A 22,845-nucleotide genomic window follows, 5' to 3' on the forward strand; every position below is an offset into this window, starting at 1 on the left:
ACTCTAGACAGTTTAAGGGTAAAGTTATGGGGGTTTGAGGATGTAAGAACAGAGTTGGGTAATGCATTCCAGACATTAACCACTCTCTTGCTGAAGTCATATTTTCTGCAATTGAGTTTGGAGCAATTTACCTTGAGTTTATATTTATTGTTTGCCTGTGTATTATTGCGATTGAAGCTGAAGAAGACATTGACAAGTAGGTCGTTATAGCAGACAATTTTGTGTACTACGTTTAGGTCAGACCTTAATCAGCGTAGTTCTAGGTTGTCCAAGCCCAAAATTTCAAGCCTGGTGGTATAAGGTATTCTACTGTGAGCAGAGGAGTGGAATGCTCTTCTCGTGAAATACCTCTGCACTCGCTCGATTGTATTAATGTCCAATGTACAGTGTGGATTCAAGGCAGATGAGCTGTAATTGGGAATTGGTCTGGCAAAAGTTTTATATGCTCTAGTTTGCAGTATAATGTCACTGGAGAAGAAGCTTTGCAAAATTAGGTTAACAACTCTTAATGCCTTTTTGGCAATGCTGTTACGGTGAGTTCTGGGGCTTAGATCGTTTGAGATAAGTACTCCTAGGTCTTTGACTGAGTGAGGCAGTGAACACACCTAATATTCCTTCCTCCTTCCATTTTCCCCACAGCAACAGACCTGTGAAGTTGGTTGGGCTGAGAGAGCAACTGGCCCAAAGTCACCCAGTCTGCTTTCATGCCTAAGGCAGAACTAGAGCTCAAAGTCTCTTAGTTTCTAGATCAGCACCTTAACCTCTGCTGGCTAACCAATTAAAGACTAATCAACTAAGTAAAACAACTAAGTAAAAAGGAATTAATAAATAAGGCTTTTTTGCTTTCTTTTTTGCTATCATGCAAAAAAAAAAGTTAAAGCTGCGATATATTAAACTTTTGATTGAGTATACAAGAAAAGACAATGGAAGTTCTGTGCAAAATGCCAAAATAATAGTTTTATCTATTCAAGATACATTTGTGTCTTCTTTAAACAAATGCTTTGAATTACAGCAAGAGTTAAGAGCAGAAATATAGTCACAAGTCCAATTTTCTCCATTTTTGTCTTTGAGTTAGAGGCAGTATAAGAATATTCCATGTGTTATTTGATTGGACAAGATGAGATACATATACACAAATTCTCCACAAGCATCCACAGGAGAGGGAAATGGGAGCTCCATGTGCAGAAGCTTTTAAGCAAATAGAACCTTTTGACAATGAAGGATGCTTGTCTGCCTGAATATCTCCACTGGGTTTCCATTAACACTTAATCCTAATCCATAATTAACGCAGTACAATTGATATATTCCTATATCCTGCTATAAGTGCTATATTTAAACTAATAAAAGCTGAATCACAGTTTAATGTGATGTTCAATTCACTCAACATGCAGAGTTCTGGCTTTTTCATAGTTTTGATATTCGTTCAAATTGCTTCTTGTTAAGCAAATTCATTTATGACACAGATCCTATGAAAATGGCAGATCATTAGAAATGGGTTCATTACAATCCTTGTTAACATTTGAGTACCTGATACCAGAGGTGGTATTCAGCAGGTTCTGACCAGTTCTAGAGAACTGGTAGCGGAACTTTTGAGTGGCTCGGAGAACCGGTAAATACCACCTCTGACTGGCTCCGCCCCCATCTATTATCTGCCTCATGAGTCCCAGCTGATCAGGAGAAAATGAGTATCCTTCCCCTGCCACACCTACTAAGCCACCTCCACCAAGTCACACCACACCCACCAAGCCACACCCACAGAACCGGTAGTAAAAAAATTTGAATCCCACCACTGTCTAATACTTCTGAACTTGTTTTAAAAACAATTGAATTACGTCATTCCCCCACCCCCTGTGTATTTGGCTTATAGTGATGGCAAACATTTTTGTCAAAAAATTAAAAGTGTGATTCTTCTGTTGTCTCTGCCCCCCTCCCCCCCCACACACAGACACACATGTACCCCTGAACAAATAACCCAGTTCTTTATCTTCCCCCATCCTCGGCTATCCTAAATAGCAGGACTCAGACATTGTCAAAATTGGGTCTAAAGTGGAGGCCCAGGTCTTGATTTCAGCCCTAGTGCCGTCACTGCCAGTCTAAAAGGCCACTTTACACTATTGTCCAAGAAGCATGAGCCTTGGGGGCCAGCACTGTTGCCTGCAGAGTCCAGTGCTTTAAAGAATCTGCCTGTTGTGGCCCGCCAGTGGAGCTAGCAGCAGATTTGGACAGTATGGCAGTTGGGGAGGAACATGGTTCAGTCATGGAGTCTGGGAAAGGCTCTGATGAGGGCTCTGTGTCGGAGGCAGAGAGGGGGGTCAGAGCCGCATGCCAGTTATCAGCTGCCTTCAGAGTCAGACATCAGTGAGGTAGATGAACAGCTGGAGCCTGTTCCCAGTGCGTGCCTCCCAGAGGAAATAAAAGAGGAGTGAAAGGGGAATGAAGTTTGCAGGAGACGATTAGTTTGCTCCTTTGATTTGTGACTCTCCGAGACTCCTTGCCAAGTTTTGCAGATATTGGCCTGGCAGTTCTCTAAGCCAGATAAGGTCTGGGACTGTAAATCCTCCCTTGAAAGACTTCGCTGGATGTAAATGAGCAGAATTTACAGTAAATTAATAAAAGAGTTTCTTTTTCCCCTCGGGACAAGGAGTTTGCCTAGGTCAGAACACTGCCTTGGTACTCTTTCTGGGGCCTACTTGAGACTGCTCCAGATCATATAAAGCCTTCATTTTTAAAACAGCTTCGAAAAATGTTCTTCCACATTCTCTGCAGTCTCCAAACCTTCTGGAAGCAAACCCAGTTACTAGTGCAATTTTCCGTGGCACGACAAAACCGCGGTCCACTAAAGCGCGCCCGATTAAAGCACGTACCTGACATCATCAGCAGCGCAACAAATACGACCGCTGAGAAAAAAGGGCGCTTTAAAAAGCGCTTTTAAAGCAAGCCGATTCACATAAAGGTAAGGGTTAGGTTTAGGTTTAGGGTTAGGTTAAGGGTTAGGTTTAGGGTTACGTTAAGCGTTAGGGTTAGGTTTAGGGTTAGGTTAAGGGTTAGCGTTAGGTTTAGCATTAGGTTAAGGGTTAGGTTTAGGGTTAGGTTAAGGGTTAGGTTTAGGGTTAAGTTTGGGGGGGTTAGGGTAAGGTTTTCGTGTTAATTTTAACTTTACTGCTCACAGCGTGATATTTTCGTCGCACTGTGATGACGTCAGGTACGCGCTTTCGTCGAGCGCGCTTTAGTCTACCGCGTTTTGTGGTGGAACCCAATTTTCAGAGACTCCTGGAGCCATGCAACAGCTCATCCCATTCCTACATGGTCTCCAGCCCCAATAAGCACATCATAATAGGCATGATTTTGAGAATAGTTAACCATCATAATTAACCATCATTGGGTTAATTTTCCCCCGTCCACTGTTGTTTTAATTTATTCTAATTTACTCATATTTTCCTTTTTCTTTTAGGATTTTTTGGGTAGTACTGGGAATATCCACAGATGAAACCATTCCATACACATCTTAACTCTAAATTCAGCTACACCCATATATTAACTATAATGGCTCCTTAAAATGTTAGACCTACCTTTTGAAATAAGGTAGGTCACAAAAGATGGAAAATTGGGATTACCTTAAACTAAAGAAATTTATTTATTTATTTATTTAATTTAATTTAGTTTATTTAGTTTATTTATTTATTTATTTATTTATTATTTACTAGTTTAGTTTATCTAAGAATGTGGTTCTCAAGAATGATTTGTCTTGCCCTATATAACATCTTACTCTCTAAAAGCATATTTAAAAAGGTGACACAGATCTTTAATGTATTTGATCATATTAATCCACAGCTTTATTTTGTTAACTTCTAAATCAACAACTTTAACAACAAAGCTCAACTGTCACATAGTCATCTACAACATGATAACTTTTGCATTATGTTAGTACAATTTAACAATCATTTTTATAAAAATGTTAGGACTAGAACAGAACAGTTAATCTAACAAGCCTTGTATGCAGAAGTCAAGCTGTCTTTTCTTAGAAATTGAAGGAAAAAGATATGGAGCCTATGAATCATGACAAGAAAAAAGAAGAGAGATTACTACAACATAACAAAATTCATCCAGCTCTAGTCAGAGGAAGAATTATTGTTTTCTCTGTCACTCAAACCACTCCCAGCCACTACTACCCCAACAGATCCCCTGAACACCTCAACCATCAAATGACAGAAAGAGAACACTGCTGAATAAAAATTCCCCATTCAGTCATCTTTGATGTAGCTTGGTACAACAAACATGATTGATATGAACATATTCTGTGAAGAATATTCTGCTTTATTTTCATCTATTAAAACAGACATTACCATCACATTTTACTTTGAGGCTATTATTAGCTATTCCAATTAATAACATATCAATTCTGACATTCCTTTCTCCTGAGTATCATCACCAAGTCTCTAGATGGACCATAATTAAGATGATTATTTCTGATCTTTCCTGTTTCTGTAAACTTGACAATATTGACTAGATTAATTTATAGTAAGAATAAAAATATCTGCATAGAATAAAATCAAATTTTTACCAATTACAACTATTTAAAATATTGATGCTCAATCCATTGATAACATTACTTAAATTTAGTATACTCATAATTCTATTCTATAATTCTATTTACATCAGATTAATTTTATGACACCTTTTATATAGTTGGCACTCATATAGAGCATTTTACTTTCTTCTAAAATTAAGGACGGATTTCATTGGCAATATCAAGACAAAAGAAGCAACTCTTGATTTTTTTCATTTAATATAAAGTATAAAAATGAAATAATACCATCCTTAAAATAAAAAAAACAGAACCAAAATCTCTTTTTTGCAATCCCAAAACAATTTCCAATCACAATGGAAATGAAGTCTTCTGTAATTAACTATATTGTAAATGCTAAAATATATTTAATTAGCCTTAGATGTCAATATCCAAGTTGGGCTTTCAGTGTTTCTTTCATGTTCTGTAATGATCAACTGAATTTGTGCAGCCTAAATATGGCAGCCCCACCAACAGCAATATTATTAGCCATATTATTATTTCTATTCTGTACTAGCTACAACTGGAACAGAATGCACTGGTACGGACAGTTCTGAAGGCCCCACGGGTGGCCCATGTGATACTGTTATGTGAGTTGCACAGATTTGCTTCCAGGTCCAATTTAAGACATTGGTCACTACCTTAAAAACCCTGTATGGCATTGAATCAGGGTATTTGAGGATCTACCTTACGCCAGGCTACCCATCATCTTGGTTTTTAAATTTAATTTTCAATTTTTTATTCTATTTTAATTGCTTTTTTCACTTTCTAACTTTTATTATAGTATAAGTTGTCCAGAGTTACTGTATCAATGAGATGGGCAGCATAGAAAGCCAATAATATTATTTCTTCCCATATAATTTATACAAGGTATTACTGTAGAGAAAGAATCATAGTGCCTTCAAAGAGGATATGATTTATGATTCTGAACAATACAAAATGTATGAGTGAGCAAATGTCAGGAAAATTACCACCCCAAGATATACAAAAACAGCTATTTTCAATTTAAAAACTTTTTTTTTGTTTCCACTATCTGCTTTTCAAGCTCATATAACTTCCCTTCTTTTGCAATTATAATATAAACATTTGCTAGTCAAATTCTCATTTGGCACTGTTGACAAAAGAACAATTCTTTAATAATAGTTAGTTTGGAAAACAACAAAAACAAATGGGAAGTCCACTGTTTAATGAAAAATAGGGGGAAAAATCCCAGAGAGATTTTTTTTTACTTAATGCTGACTCTCTTAAGTTTGCAGCAAGGGGTGGAGAAAAGTATGAAAAGTTCACCTGGATTTCAGCTAAATACAAAATTAAAACAAGTTTACAAGCTTGTCTGCTTGTAAAAAAGATTTTAACCAATCTTTTAACCACAGAGGGTAAAGTCTTTTAAGATTCAAATTTACTTGGAGTAAATAATTATAAGCAATTCATGGAATAGTTATCTTCAATGAAAAGATCATTTGCATTCATATGCCCTGAAAGGTTAAAATTTTCATTTTCAAATAAAGCAGCTTCCAAAAAATGTGTTCAGCATATGAACTATAGTATACGGCAATACAAATGCAAAGGAGAGAAATATTCAGATGGTCTGTGCAACAGGATCATCATCTTATGATGAAAAAATTGTCAAGAAGAGAACAGCATCACAATTAACTACAATTCATAAAGACCTAAATCTCTTTTATGGAAAAAAGAAATTAAAATGCAATTTTTAATTGAAAGGCCAATGCAATTGGTGGCAACTTAGAAGAAAACATTAACTTATTTCTTTTCTGATTAGGACAATTGTATAGAAATGAATTCAGTAAAGAAGAGAAATTCTCTGCATAAAATTTCTTTATAAAGCACTAAGACATGTAGAATTTCACCGGCAAAATCATTAGTTGTGAGGAGACTAAGGCAAATGGTGTGTTTTCAAAATACAAATGTTTTGGTTAATGAAAGCATTTGTTTATCTGTAATGTTAATTACTATCTTCTGATTAAACATCCTTTTGCTTTGGTATGACTAAGTAGTTAGAGCACATGAAGCACACAATACTAGATTATTTACCTGGTGTATTTAATTCACATTGTTTATGTACCACACATTACATACACTCCTTTTTCTTCACAAGGCACATTAAAATATATTGCAACTACAAAATGGCAATAATTGCATTCCCACCAAAAACAAACCAAGAGGAAAACTAGACATCTCTTCATTCCCTTAAAATGCTGATTAGCATCATGCTCAATTACCCATCCATAATTTGAAAGTGTTTATTTTATTTTTATTATTAAATTTATTTGCTATCCATCTAATTTCAAAATGACTCTGGGCGACTGACAGTATTGAAAGCAATAAAATCATAAAAGATAAATATTTATAAAAAAATAAAAATGGAAAACAAAAATAAATTAAGGTTTTAAAAATAGGGAGTTAGGGGACAGGATACACAGCAGAGTTGGTGGGATTGCCTCTTAATTCATCAACTACTTCCAGTGAGATGTTTCCCCATTGCGGCTCCAAGCCATCTGGCAATGCCAGGCCTTCAGACTCTTACAGAAGGTCAGAAGAGTGGGAGCCAATCTCACCTTAAGGAGCAAAATGTTCCAAAGATCAGGAGTCATGGAAAAACAGCCCTTATCCTGGATCCTGCCAGCTGAAATTCATTGAACCACAAGATGGTTTTGTAAAAGCAAAAAGCTTCCAATTTCACTTATAATATTGATAATACTCTTTTCTGTTGTAACATTCCATTATTTATTTTACATGTTGGTTTGCATTAATGGTTAGTAAGTTTTCAAGAAACCTCTTTTAAAAGTTATGCATGAACAAATTTTATCTATCTTGTATAATGCAAACTCCATCAATTCTGCTCTCTTGATTTTTAATATTTTGCAAATGTTTGCTTCCTTCCTTCACCTCCCTCTTTCTATGATGCATTTCATCATTTCATAAACATTCAATAAATTGTTTACCTTCCTCTTCAGAACTGTTTGTCCTGCTTATCTATATGCATACATATAATTCAATATTAATCCACTGAAATACTATTAATATTCTATTCCCGCATCAATGATTAACCAAACATAAATGCTTTTCTTTTATTTATTATTTCTTTCATATTTATAAAATATTACCAGTCTCAATGATAATTATAGCACAATTGCTAGCATAGTTTCTAAGGCTAAATCCTCCTTCCCATTTCAGTCTGATCACCTGTATCTAGATTAACTGTAACATAGTCTGCATCAAACTGGTAACTGCCAGATAGGTTATTCCCAGTTATTATGTTTTTATGCAATCATCCATAGCAAAACAAAAACAAGTTGGTGGAAAACTCAAGAGAAACTTGAGTTTGGCTAAATAGTGTATTTAGCCAAGAAAAAAATAAAGATACCATGGAATGTAATTGTTAGAATGCTCAACCTGGAAGAATCCAATCTATTTGTTCAGATGACTAAACCACACTGTAGGGTTGTTGGAGGTTTTAAAAAAAGGAGGGATGGGGGAAAAGCTGAACTGCTTCTACTGATAAATGTAAAAATTAAAGAAGCCAGATTTCATTAATTAGAATTAGCTTGTGATTCTAGTGATTACATTTCCTGTATCTTTTGTTAAATTTTGTTAAATTTTGAGCAATTGTTTAATTCACCAATTACATCCAGGCCATTGGTGAAATTCAGAAATCTTCATATAAATACTAAGTCTAATAAAATATGCATTTATTATATACGAAAAGGTACACATCTAGAACATGTTGGATTTTTTTCTCAATTTTCTACAATATTTAATTGCTAACCTTATTGATTGAAACTAAATTTCTTACAGCTTACTTATTTTTAACTTGGGTTAAGCTATATTTAAGTATTAAAAAACTCTGTCAGAATAGGAAGCTGGTTAAATGAACCAGCAAAGTCACTGTTCCTTTCTATTCTGCATTGATCAGACAGTACTTAGAATATTGTGTTCAGTTCTGGGCACCACATATTAAAAAGAAATTAATATACAGGAGTGTATTCGGAGGGAAAGATTAAGAAGAATGGAGAATAGCATAGGGAGATATGAGAACTGTCTTTGTGTGTATGAAAGGCTGTCATGTAGAAGTCTGGGCAAAACTTTTTAGAGTCATTCCAAAACACAGGACAAGATACCGTGGATTTAAATTCAAATCCCCAGACCAAACATACTACATGTTAAGGCACTAAAAGCAATAACAGAGGAATTAATGGATCTACTTTCAGTGATGTTTAAGAATGACTTGGATGGGGGAGTTGACAAGGCACGTCTCAGATCTGCAGGTGATACAAAACTGAGGGCCATGGCTAACATTTTAAATCAATATTTCTTAAATGTGGCAACTTTAAGATATGTGGATTTCTAACTTCCAGACATCCGCAGCCAGCCAACTCCCAGTAGGAGTTAAAGTCTGTCTATTTAACATTGTCAAGTTTGAGGAACAGAGTTTTAAATGAACGACCGAAGTTTAAAAAAGATCTGGACAGGCATGGCCAGTGGCTGAAATAAATAGCATGGCATTTAGTAGGGAGAAATGTAGAGTTCTGCATTTAGATAGGAAAAATGAAAGGCACAAGTACAGCATCGGATAACCTAGCTTGGCAGTAATACACGGGGAAACGATTTGGGTATCATTGTCACCTTCACATTAAACATGAGCCAGCAGTGTGATGCAGCTGCTAAAATGGTAGCCCTATCTTCAGATGCATGAACAGGAGTAGAGTCTCTTTTTTACAGATGTAATTAATATAGTCAATATTATTCAGAGTGCTGTGCCCAAATATGGGCAGGACAGTTCAAAAAAGGTTAAGGATAAATTGAGGCAACTTCAGATGAGGACTCTCAAGATAGTGATTGGTTTGGAAACCAAGTCGTATAAGAAACAGTTCGTGGATGGAAGGGTGTGTGTTTGTGTGTATGTGCATGTACACACACTTAGTCTTCAGGAAAAAAGACTAAGGGAAGATATGATATGCAATCTTCAAATATCTGAAGAACTATCCCGTAAAAGAAATGAGCTCATTCGCCTTTGCCCCGCTATGAAGAAGGAATTTCAGGCAAGATCCCAGATTACTTCCTGGCTCTATAGGCTGATCAGCCAGTGAAACAGGTTGTCATGCATGATGTGATGTAATAGGTCTTTAAACAAAGTCTGAATCTGTGACTATCTGTCACAGATACTCTAGAGCAGTGATTCTCAACCTCTTCTTCACTATAGGCCTCTTTTAAATACCTTTTGCGGTCACGGACTATGACCGTGGACCCCCAAACAATTCAAGATTTAAATCGTAACACTGCTTCAAGAGGATTAACATGCCTGATATAAAACAGTATGTATATGGTAGCAAACTACAATAAATGCATATAGTAGCAAAATACAATAGAAACAGCTTTAACTTTTGCACTGTCTTAAAGTATACCTTCACTCAGTTTTTTTCTGATATATCAAGATAATTAGAAAAATAAACACAAGGAAATTAGAATTTATGTACTATAAATCCAGGGCAGGGGTGGATTCTGGCAGGCACTACTGCTGGTTCGCTCATGGGTGCGTTGCACTCACATGCACAATGCAATAAAAATTGTTCTGCACATGCGCAGAAGAGGAAAACAAGATGGCAGAACCTACGGCGTGGCTGGCCTGGTTGCTGCCCGTTCCAGAGACGCAGGCCACCAAACCACTACAGTTTGGCCGAACCGGGCTGAAGTGGTAGGAACCCACTACTGATCCAGGTTTTAAAAGTCTGAACACTAACTCTTTTAGAGTTTTAGAGTTTTAGAGTTTTATTGGGATTTATATGCCGCCCTTTTCCCTGAGGGGACTCAGGGCAGCTTACAACCACAAGGGAGGGGGGTGCAGTGTCAAAAACAGAACAGTATGTGAACAAAGAAAAAATAGTAAAAACACAACTTTCATTCAGCAATCAAACACTCGGGCGGGTAAATTGGGAACCTATCCCCAGGCCTGCTGGGAGAGCCAGATCTTGAGGGCTGCGCGGAAGGTCTGGATAGTGGTGAGGGTACGGATCTCAACGGGGAGGTCGTTCCACAGGGTCAGAACGACAGGTAATTCAAACTTCAGGTAATTGAAACTTCTCATCTGAATTACTTACTTACCTGAAGTTTGAATTACTTCAGGTAATTCAAACTTCTCATCTGTATAATGTTACTTCCCATCTGCATAAGACAACAAGGAAGATTACTAAAAGTGCAGAATTAGCCCAGCTGTTCTAATAATGTATTTGTTCTACAAAAAATAATGGTATCAGACATATAAATATTAAATATATCTTAATTAATTCAGCCCTGTCATGCTGTATGAGAGACCCTTTTGCCTTGTCATATTTGATAGCCATTATTTTGACTGCTTACTCAAACAATACCTACAAATGTTAGAATATAAATACATCAATGTATAAGCCCTTACCAGGTCTTCATTCTTCTTTATCCTTTTAGAATAAATATATACTTGCCTTTTTTTTAAGGGATTTGTTTCTGTCTTCCAACCAATCATCCATCTGATCCTCAATATCTTCAATAGATGTCCCATGATCATATGATGGTATATATGCATTTGTTTCAGCCACAGTATACACAGGAAATTCAGATTTTGGTTTTTTGACTTTAGGTTTTTTTTCCTCTGTGAAAAATAAGAAGGAATTTAAATAACAAATTTTGAGGAAAGAATGCTTACAATACCTACTACCCTCAAATATGCCTAAGAAAAAAGAGCTATTTAGATCAGCAAGTTTACACTCTGAATGTAAGACAGCAAATCAGCTGAGATTTTTTACTTCATTAATCAAAGTATTGTGTTCCTTCAGAAATGAATTTTGGTACCACTGGAATTTTCATAGCACACTTCTGTTTTAGGAGTTTCAATCTAGAAACTAGTACATTAGTAAATGAGTGATAACCCCCATAAGCTTCATGTGTATTAATTAAAGAGATTACAGTGAGAATAAAAATTATTCTGAATGGCCACATATTACAAACTCAATATTCATGTTGCATCTAATTGTTCAAATATAATATAAGTTTGTCCATATGGACAAAAAATCAGAAGCTAAATGATTTAAGCCTAAATGATTTAAATAATGCACAATCTGAAATATGGAACTAGGACTAAAGCACTTTTCAAATTATTATTATATTATTATTATTATAATTCAGATTGTTTTGCAAAATACAATGCAAGAAAAGTACTAAAAATGGCAAATGTTTTCCACTTTATGTTCTTAAAACATTTCTTCCTTGCAAACCCAGTTCTTAATGTGTAATAAAACAGTATACAGTATAATACAAAATAATTGAAAACATTTTTTTAAAAATTAAAACCATAAGCTCTTTCAAGTTTCTAGAAAGATGAACACTTAGATTTCTAATTGAAATATATTTCTGTTCAACTAATGAATAAAGGCCTATCATGAAAATGAATTAAGACTGGAATTTTGGTTGGTAAAAATATCTTCCTTATAACTTCTCAAGAACCTGCTGAGAATGTTCAACTAAGATTTCATAAGTTTTGATCACTCCTCTTTCTTCATTACTCTTCAGCAACCCAATCCTAATTGGATACTGTATTATGCTTAAATAACATTTAAACAATAATGATTTTAATAATTATTTAATGGAATAATAATTTATTTAACTAGTTTATATAGTTGCCCATCTAACCATGTAAATCTAGATAATGAACAGAAATAAAAACTATATAAACCCATTTTTTTTAAAATCACAGTGTGAGGTCCTCAACAAATCACATCCATCTCTGATCTCCATCAATATCCTGGTTCCAATGGCTGGCAGAAGAGTCAGGTCTTCACAGCCTTTTTAAAAGCAAACATGGTTGGAATTATTTTGGGCAAAGGTTGTCCCAAGATAGGTATAAGTTGGGTGAGAGGTGAGTGTATTGGTCCCTCTCTCCTGGTGAGAGCTGGGGGGGGGGAGTGGCTCAGAGTCACTCAGAGTCCTCCATACGTCCAGAGTGTACCACTTCTTCTCCAATGGGTGAGAAGGGTCTGGACAGAAGTTGGGCAAATCAGTTCCTGGGCTCGATGGAACCAGGGGCCCACCTTGGGGATGAAAGACGGATCCAGTCATAACCCCACCCTGTCTTGGTGGAAGACGCAGAGATCCTCCCTGGTGGACAGAGCTTGCAGCTCGAATATCCGCCTGACGGAGGTGATGGCCACCAGGAAAGCCACTTAAGAGTCAGGAACTTAAGGGAAACTGTTTGTAAAGGCTCAAATGGAGCGCCTGTTAGAGCGTCCCCTACCTTGTGTAAGTCCCAGGAAGGGTACCTGAATACCGTGGGTGGTTTGGGATTGGAAGCCCCCTTGAGGAATTGCCTGACCATGGGATGGTGAGTCAAATTCTGGTTCCTGCCACGCAGGAGAACTGACGGGATGGCTGAAACCTGTCTCCTAATCGTGTTAGGAGCTAACCCTCTGTCCAGGCTTGCCTGGAGGAAATCCAGAACCTGTGGCACTGTGGCCTGGATAGGATTGTACCCCAAGGAGTTACACCATGAGGCAAAGGTCTGCCACATGGAGCCATAGATATGCTCCTTGGAGGGTGTGCGGGCAGTCTGGATAGTCTGTTATCACCCTGGGGGAGAAGAGGTCTTTCCCCAGGATGCTCCGCCCAAGTGCCAAGCAGTCAGCTGGAGCCATTGAGGGTCTGGGTGCTCCAGCGACCCCTGGTTGAGGGATATCCTCTCATGGGGGATTCTCCAGACCTCTCCACTGAAAGCGACTGGAGATCTGCAAACCACAGCCTCCAGGGCCATTGAGGGGCCAACAGAACCACTTCCTCCCCCTCCCGAAGGATTTTCTGTATGACCCTGGGGATCAGGGGTAAGGGCAGAAAGGCATACATAAGACCCCTGGGCCAGGGGCTTCACAGAGCGTCCACCCCTTCTGCCCCCCCCGTCTGGTACCTGGAGAAGAACCTCGGGAGCTGAGCATTGAGGGACGTGACGAATAAGTTGACCTCCGGGTGTCCAAAGCACTCTGCCAGCTCCTCAAAGATTGCTGGCTGCAGCTTCCGCTCCAAATTGTCCACCTCGGTCCAGCTGAGGCAGTCAGCTCTGATGTTCTTCCACCCCTGACATATGTTCTGCCCTCAGCGAATGCTGTCTAAGATCATAGGCTATCTGAGGTGCTTCTGCGATTTCTCCTAGTCGGACATCACATTCTGAGATTGTGATGGGTTCTGGCATGGGGACCGGCCTGACTGACCTTTTTTCCCTGGCTATAAGGGTGCTATGATTCTATGACTAGGATTAGCTCAGAAATATTCTGAATGCAAACACAGACGGAGTTCAATGGTCAGCCCTAGGTTGCGCGTAAAGATGAAGTGAGGGAAGCTAAGGCTCACAATAAAGAAAGGCCTGCCACAAAGGTAAAAGAAAAAAAAATACAAAAAAGGGGCATCTTCCAACATGTTAAAAACAAGAAAAAATTAAGGAAACAATTGGTCCATTGCTGGGAGAAAGTGGCCAGAAGGTGACAAGCAGCAGGGGTAAAGCAGAACTATTTAACTCATGTTTGGCATCTGTCTTTACACAAAGGGATAAAACAGTCCAACCTGTCAAAAACAGCACCACAAAAATAAGATTAGGAACCCAAGTTGAGATAGGGAAGAAAATGGTAAGTGAGCACCTGTCTACCCTAGACAAGATCCAATTCCCAGGACCGGATGGATTACATCCCAGGAATCTGAAGGAACTGGCAGACGAGATCTCCAAACAACTGAACTATATCTTTCAGAGATCCTGGTGTACCGGGGAACTACCATAGGATTGCTGATGTGGTTCCCATCTTCAGAAAGGGAGAAAACAGATCAAAAGCCAAAGCCAACATGGGTTTGTCAAAAAACAGATCATGCCAGACTAACCTTATTGCATTCTTAGATAAAGTGACAAAACTAGTGGACCAGAGGAATGCCGTCGATATAGTTTACTTGGACTTCAGCAAGTCCTGATAAGGTAGAGCATAACCTACTACTAGATAAAGTAGAGGAATGTGGGTTAGACAGCATCATACCAGATGGCTTTGTAACTGGTTGACCAACCGCACTCAACGTGTAGTCCTCGATGGAACTGCCTCTTCATGGAGGGAAGTATGCAGTAGAGTATCCCAAGGCTCTGTATTGGGCCCAGTACTCTTCAACATCTTCATCAGTGATTTGGATGAGGGTGTTAGGTATGTAAGCTAACAGTTGGGTTAGCAATATATATGCCATGATAGTAGTACTGTTTCTTTAAGAACTAGGACAAATGTGGTTGGATGCTGTTACCTCAAGCGGTCATAAGAAGGAGCCAGAATGACTGTTAGCTTTCTGTTTGTTAAATGCTGATCGGTGGGGGGACTCATCAAATTTGCAGATGACCCCAAGCTGGCAGGAATAGCCAACACTCCAGAATGCAGACTAAAGATACCGAAGGATCTTGATACACCTGAACATTGGGCACTATCTAATAAAATGAATTTCAATGAAGTAAGGTTCTACATTTAGACAACAGAAACGAAATGCACAGGTACAGTATACCTTGCTCCACAGTAGTAACTGTGAAAGGGATCTTGGAGTCCTAGTGGACAACCATTTAAATATGAGTCAGCAGTGTGCAGCAGCTGCCAAAAAGGCCAACACAGTTTTAGGCTGCATAAACAGAGGAATAGAATCAAGATCACGTGAAATGTTAATACCACTTTATAAGGCCTTGGTAAGGCCACCCTTGGAATTCTGCATTCAGTTTTGGTCACCATGATGTAGAAAGGATGTGGAGACTCTAGAAGGAGTGCAGAGAAGAGCCACAAAGGGGATTAGGGGACTGGAGGCTAAAGCCTATGAAGAACGGTTGCAGGAACTGGGTATGTCTAGTTTAATGAAAGGAAGGACTAGGAGAGACGTGATAGCAGTGTTCCAATATCTCAGGGGTTGCCACAAAGAAGAGGCAGTACCACTATCCTCCAAGGCACCTGAGTGCAGAACAAGAAGCAATGGGTGGAAACTAATCAAGGAGAGAAGCAACTTAGAACTGAGGAGAAATTTCCTGACCATTAGAACAATTAATCAGTGGAACAGCTTGCCTCCAGAAGTTGTGAATGCTCCAACACTGGGAGTCTTGAAGATGTTGGATAGCCATTTGTCTGAAATGGTATAGGATTTCCTGCCTAGGCAGGGGGTTGGGCTAGAAGACCTCCAAAGTCCCTTCCAACTCTGCTATTGTATTGTATAGTATTGCATTGCATTGTATTTTGCTCTTTGCCTAGTCGCCCCCACCCTTGGATGGGCCTTCAGGAGTAATCTCTAACCTGATTGGAGGCTCTTCTGTCCCTCCAGTGGAACTGCAGCCTTTAGCAGCAAGGACTTGATTCCTGCTTGTACTCCCAGCTGCAGGGGGCTGCCATCTTGGGCCATGTGGGGCCTCTCCTACCCCTTCTTCCCAAATGGCTCTGCGGGGCAAATACCATAGCCCTACTCTCAAGACTTAGCAACAAAAAAACAAAAAACATAGCTTGTGCTACTAAGAGCTGCCGCCTCCTGCTGTTAACTGTGGCCTCCTGCTGATAACTGCAGATAGCTGAGAGCCTTCTCGTCCCCCCCCTCTTTCTGTTCCTTAAAGGGGAAGTTTCTCCTTAAAGGGAAGAGGCTACTCAGGCAATCAGAAAAGGACAGAATAGGGCTTGCATAAATCGTGATAGCAAGGTTGCTGGAACACCGGATGACAAAGCCGAAGGGAATCCTCCCCTGGGGGGAGGGGTTCCTTTCTTCCACCCTGCCCGAGTGGCAATCTTTCCTCAGGTTGGGGTGGGGGGAGGGGGGTTCTTCCTGCTGCAGGCCTTGTGGCAGCTGCCTCTGTGATTCATCTTGTAGGTAGGCTTGGAGGGGGGGAATTGATCCACCGCCTGCCTCTTTAACCCCCTTGATGGAGATATACCTCCTTTCGGCCTTTGCCTGCCTCCCCCGCCCTTGACTAATGCCGCTGCGATGGTCTCTAACCTATTTAAGGGCTCCTTGGAGCCTCTTATGTTGTTGCTGCAGGGCTGAGAGCTCAGCTCCTGCCGGCCTCCTGTGAGCTGCTGGGGGCCGCCATCTTGGACCACGTGGTTTCAAGATGGCCCCCGGCTCCAAATTAAAAAAGCTCCTCTTTGCATGGTAATGGCTTGTGCCTTTGCAGGCTGCCATGTGGCTGCCGCTGGAGACTCTCTCTTGCCTCCTCCTGCCTCCCGCAGCTCTTTCTGAGCCTCTCCGGTTCTCATATTGTTCTCTGGTGATCGCTGCCAGCGCAGGCTCTCCAGGATGTTTTAACAAGCCACGGTTCGTGGCTCAATCCCTAAGGGGAGCGGGGGAGCACTCCTGCGCTTGTGAACCTCTGCGCCAAGGGCTTGCCTCCAGGAGGCTGGTGCCCTCTCCTCCTGCTTGCCCGGCAAAGGTCCTGAGTGACTCCAGTCTCACTCAGTGGCCAGGGCAGCGTGCCGCCCCAGGAGGCTTATGACAGTCCAGTCCTTGCAGGAGGAGGCTGAGCGTGATGTAGGGAGGCAGGATTCGCCAGGTGCAAACTTATTTTCCTTAATCCTTTGTAAATTACTGGAGGTCCAGAATGGTGCACCTTTCCAGTGAGTGGATGAGTCAAATAATGGGGAATACCTGGTGGCCAGGGGGCGTTGCCCAAAGAGCTTATCTGACTCATCCAATCATGAGAGGACAAGGTCAACCCATTCTGGATACTCCTCCTCCCTCACTATGGGGAAGTTGCTTCTCACCACTGCCGCGCTCCGCCGCCTCGCCCCCCGTCTCCTCCATCCCCGCCGCGACACTGTGTCCGACAGGCATCTCGCATTTATAGTGGACATAAACGAGAGATGCCTGTTGGACACAGCGGTGGGGACGTTGCTTCTTGCCACTGCCGCACTCCGCTGCCTCGCCCCCGCCTTCTCCGTCCCCGCCGCGCCGCTGTGTCAACAGGCGTCTCACATTTATGGTGGGCATAAACGAGAGATGCCTGTCGGACACAGCGGCGGGGACGTTGCTTCTCGCCACTGCCGCGCTCTTGCCTCACCAGCCATAATCCTCACCGCACGTCACTGAGCCCTGAGCATTATCAATGTCAACTAAGGTCAAGGAAGGTAGAAGTCCAAAACAACTGGAGATCAGCAGATTGCTTACCACTGCTCTACGACACATCAAAACATGATCACCAGAAAGTTTTATGGATAACAGAAAGCTTGATTCTCAATAGATGAGTTTCACATTTTACACACCAATGTTCTCTTAAGAGCCCCTAACTTTTTCCCACACAAGAAAAGCTGAAAGTCTATTTTTATGAAATACTGTGCAGTTGTTCATATAGTGAAATCAAAATCTGTCTTCCATCTTACTGTTGGATAATTCTAATTCAGAAATAACTACTACATGAAGCAGCATGTCTTACATAGATATACTTTGGGATGGTCAGTTCACTGTCATTCCAATCAAAATAAAATAAAGAAATAGAGATACCCCTGCCAAGTCATTGTGAGCTGCTTGCAGAAAGGTGGGATCAAAATGTAATTAAATCAGACAACAGCTTTAGTAGTAATTTATGTATTTACTAATTACTGGCAAAGCTATTATTAACCCAATTAATACTCCCTAAGATTTCACTGCAGTCCCATTGCTGCCATGACTTTTTGGAATACTGTATACGCCCATACAAAGATTCTTCCAGTAGCCAGTTTAATCAGCTTCCAAAAAGCAATGGAAATAAGGTTTTTCTTTGGGGATGATTATTCTGTGTTTACTACAGGACTAGTAGTCAGCTACCAATCACATTTTGTTTATGGTTTTCATTATTTTGCTGTTCTGATTTGTAATCCCATCTAGAAATGTAGCAGTATAAAAACACTCGAAATTAATTAATAGCCTGATCCTCTATTTTTCCATTCTATAAAACAAAATAAATAAATAAATAAATAAATAAATAAATAAATAAATAAATAACCCAGCTGGGATTATAGATAGAAGTTGTATAACTATAACAGAGAGCCATAATGAAATAAATTCATACTGGGGTTTGCTAACATGGCATGTATATGACTGGAGACAGATAAATTCACTGGCGGAATAGACAATTTTTGGGGACTATGAGCACATTTGGCATTTTCAGAGCATATAGCAGGTATAAGTGTTCTTTATCAGGACAAGCTGGTCTACCCAAATATGGAACGGAGCATACTGCTTCCACTTTCATCTTTCCACTCCAGACAAGCCTTCCCAGGCAGTTGCTTTCATGACAAACTATATTTTGTATGTGTGCTATTGTTGGTAAATATAAATGTAACATATGGCAGGTATACTTACAAAATAGCTGCTGTGGGAAACTGCTTATTTACTAAGATGGCTAATCAGAAAAAAAATCCATTTGCCAAACGATAAATTAGCCTCAGATAATACTCTCTACTATCCAACAACCCCCCCACCCCCTCACCCCATATTCTAATACTCAAAGGAATGGCTGAAAAATCTACAACATTATAGTCTAGCGTTTTGCTCTGCAAATTTCCAGATTTGTATTTTATAAACAATTGTTGTTGTTGTTGTTGTTGTTGTTGTTCAGTTGGTAAATTGTGTCCAAACCTTCATGAACCCATGGACCATAGCATGATGACACACACACACACACCCCAATATGCCTCCCAGAGTTTGGCCAAATTCATATTTATTGCATTGATGTCATTATCTAACCATCTCATCTGCTATCCCCTTTTTTGGCTTTCATATAAAAAATTATGACCTTTAAAAAAAGTCAGTTGAGTATGGAGTCCAGTGAACGCTAAGGAAGAATACCTGATGGGGCAAACTGGAAAATGTATAATACCACTAAGAGGTAATAATATATGAAAAATAATATTGCTAAGCATTTTATGATGCAGAACAATTACAAAATAAATAAGATTACAAAAAGGAGAAATAATATTCGAAGCTTTTTATACACAGCAAGCAATTTGCCTGTTGCAATTAAATAAAGGTGAAACAGAAAAGTCTCAAAGGTTCTACTTCAAATTCTCAAAGGACCACATCTTGTGTGAGGAAGTTATGCATAGCAACATTTTCAGTAGGTTCATATCATCTTGAGCACATTTTATAATGCTTAGTAGTCACATCAATTTGGAACTATTATAAAGTTTATCAGATTTTTTCCCCCAAGAAAGAACAAAACTAAGTGACTATTATTTCTTCAAGACTTTATATAAAGTTGTATTTTTTGGAATTGTTAATATATTTGTGCTGTTTGATCCAACTTTACTTCTTACCTGATTAATTGATTTGAATGCAATAAGACAACAGGAATTCAGAAGTAATTTTGGGAATTTCATATTGCAGTTAATCTGATCCTTAGTAAACCCATTTTCTGCACAGATGGAATCTGACTCCATCTATAGAATTAGATTTCAGTTAGACTCCATCTGTGTAGAAAATGGGACATGCTGAGTTAGGTGGAAAACCCACCCACCCCCTTCCCTCCCACACATACCATTTTAGAAAGGATAAATGCAATAAAAACTGCACTCAAAAATACTCACTCTGAAGAGTTTCCAGTTCAGCTCTTGCCAAAGCCTCTTCTTTCTCTTTCACTTTTGTTTCTTTATATTCTATGTAGAATTGCCTGGCCTCCTTTAAGAAAAAGCAATGATATTAGCATTTCAGAGAGATCAACTCTGAAAAGCATAATGTTAAAGTTTTACACTTTATTTCAAGACTGGCAATTATTTTCTTAAAAAAAAAAAGAGTGAGATTTCTTAATAACAATGCAGCATAATGAAAACAAATTCTAAAGATGTATTTTAGCAACAAGCTACTGTGGTCCTAATTATTAAAAAGGCAATGGATGAAATGGTTGAACTGTAGATTTGAAATGCAACATTGCCCACTAGTTTTTACAGTATGCAAGACGTTCTATCAATTATCATTTACACAAATCATCCTAGCCAAGTTCCTTGGTTGGCTGGAAATTAAAAGATCAGTCAAGCCACTGGTTCCACCACAAAACCGCGGACGACAAAATCGCGGTTGACGAAAGTGCGTATGTGACGTCATCACAGCGCGACGAAAAAGATCAAAAAATGTAAAAATAAAGCGAAAACCTTACCCTAACCCCCCCAAACCTAACCCTAAACCTAACCCTAAACCTAACCCTTAACCTAACCCTAAACCTAACCCTAAACCTAACCCTTAACCTAACGAAAAACCTAACGCTAACCCTTAACCTAACCCTAACCCTAAACCTAAACCTAACCCTTACCTTTATGTGAATCGGCTTGCTGTAATTTAATTTTTATTTCAATTTTTCGATCTTTTTCGTCGCGCTGTGATGACGTCACATACGCGCTTTCGTCGACCGCGCTTTTGTGGAACGCGGTTTTGACGGGTCACGAAGCCACTTACACTTGCAACTGTAAGTAAATTCAGCAAAAACTATTTATCAAACTGATATATCTGATGTATTTAAGATGACTATCTGACTAGAAGAAATGTTGAAGAAACCTTTCTATTTAGAATGATGAAAGTTTTCATAGTGCTTGTTTTACTGCTAATGTATCACAACAGCCCAAATGTCTCAGCTACTTAGCACTCTAATGGCCAGTTTTAGATTTCTCTGCTGTTAGTAGAAAATTATATTAAGGTTTCTTTAAGATCCAAAGAATAGAGGAAAAAAAGAAAAAATTTGAGGAGCCAGCTTGCAGGTTCTTCACCCACTCACCCCAACACACACACCAATGCATATACCCAGCTTTTCGTTTCAGCTGCCTAGGGCACTTGGGAGGGTAAATCCAACAGCAAATATAAGCTTATACACAAATTACAAAGGCTAATATGTCCATTTAAAGTCAATAAGCAGTAAGAAAGAGGTAATTCTATCCTTGCAGATTGAGGCTTTCCTGCAACAGGTTATAAAACGGGATTTTCTATCATGATTACAACATAATGTTTTGAATCATATGGAGATACTTGATACAAATCATCTCTCCACAAATCATATATTTCAAGCTACACAGAAACAGAACCACAATATATACATTAAGTACAATCCAAGAAGAATTACATTGTATATTAAACATTTCAGATAACAAGCTTAATGTTTGCTGTTTATACTTCCAAAATAAAACAAATTCAAGCTATTTAGAGGTATTAGCACTGTATGTTATGTAGCACTACTTTTCTGAATTGCCCAATTTCATATAAGAATATTTGGATACAATCTGGAGCCTTAATTCATGTTATTAAATTACCAAAACATTATCAGAAATAAGTTTCCTTAATCAGGTTTAGAGATTATATCAAAAGCACAAAACCAATAAGGCATGGATGCTTTGCTTGTGAGTTCAGGTTAGAAAGAGTTAATTGGCATTTAACTCTAACCCTTCCGACACTGAAAGCCAATATTTGATGCTAAATTCTGGAACAGAATCTATTACTGCTTATGTGACCTCTAAACATCAGGCTCCAAGGGGTATCTGTCAATCTCAGTAGTGTGTCAATCATGGAGCAACTGGAAGTGAGGCGCAGATGAAAATGAAAGAATAGAGGAGAAAAACAAATAAAGTTTTCAATAATCAGAATTGGTAAAAGTTATGAATTGTTTGGGATTAATTGAAATTAAAAGAAGCAGGATAGAAAAATGATACTTTTGAACTTTAATATTGGAAAAGACTCCTGGCAATACATTGAAACCAAGAAAGCAAACAAATAGATCATTAAATAAATCAACCTAGAGGCACAATTAACCAGGATCACACTTTGAATACATGTGAGGACTTACTTGTTGTGTAATGCTGGGGAAAGCAGAAGGTAAGAAAAAGTTTCCTACTTCTATATTGAGAACTAGTCTGGTCTAGGAGTTAAAGGCACCAGGCTAGAAACCGGGAGACTGTAAGTTCTAGTCACACCTTAGACATGAATGTCAGCAGGGTGACTGATATTCTCTTTTAATTCAATCCATCACTCAGAGCTGTTGTGGGACAATAGAAGGAGGAAGGAATATTAGGTATGCTCAGCACCTTAAATTATATATAAATAATAAAAATAATAATTTTTATAAATAAATATTGTAAATAAATAAATAAAAAGGATAATCAACAAGATTACAATGCTAAGAATCAACACTTACTTGGCACATAGCCATCAAAGCAATAACCAAAAATAGAAAATTCTTAAGTGTTATCATTCTATTAAAACAAATAGTAAGCAAATCACTTTGATAGGTAAAGAGCCATAAAATATAGTATTCA

At 38.9% G+C, this 22,845-nt stretch overlaps 1 protein-coding gene across 2 annotated transcripts in view; it reads right to left on the reverse strand.

Moving 5' to 3' along the window:
* The window catches only part of DNAJC1 (DnaJ heat shock protein family (Hsp40) member C1), a 109,071-nt gene that overhangs the window by 41,831 nt on the left and 44,395 nt on the right, over window positions 1-22,845 (reverse strand). For both annotated transcript variants that reach the window (XM_032236994.1, XM_032236995.1), the window contains 2 exons: window positions 20,140-20,230; window positions 11,041-11,207 (listed from right to left, as the gene is read on the reverse strand). In XM_032236994.1, coding sequence (XP_032092885.1) covers window positions 11,041-11,207; window positions 20,140-20,230 — 258 coding nt within the window. The remainder of the gene's footprint in view (window positions 1-11,040; window positions 11,208-20,139; window positions 20,231-22,845) is intronic.

This window comes from Thamnophis elegans, chromosome Z (assembly GCF_009769535.1).
Source record: "Thamnophis elegans isolate rThaEle1 chromosome Z, rThaEle1.pri, whole genome shotgun sequence".
Classification (NCBI taxonomy): Eukaryota; Metazoa; Chordata; class Lepidosauria; order Squamata; family Colubridae; genus Thamnophis; species Thamnophis elegans.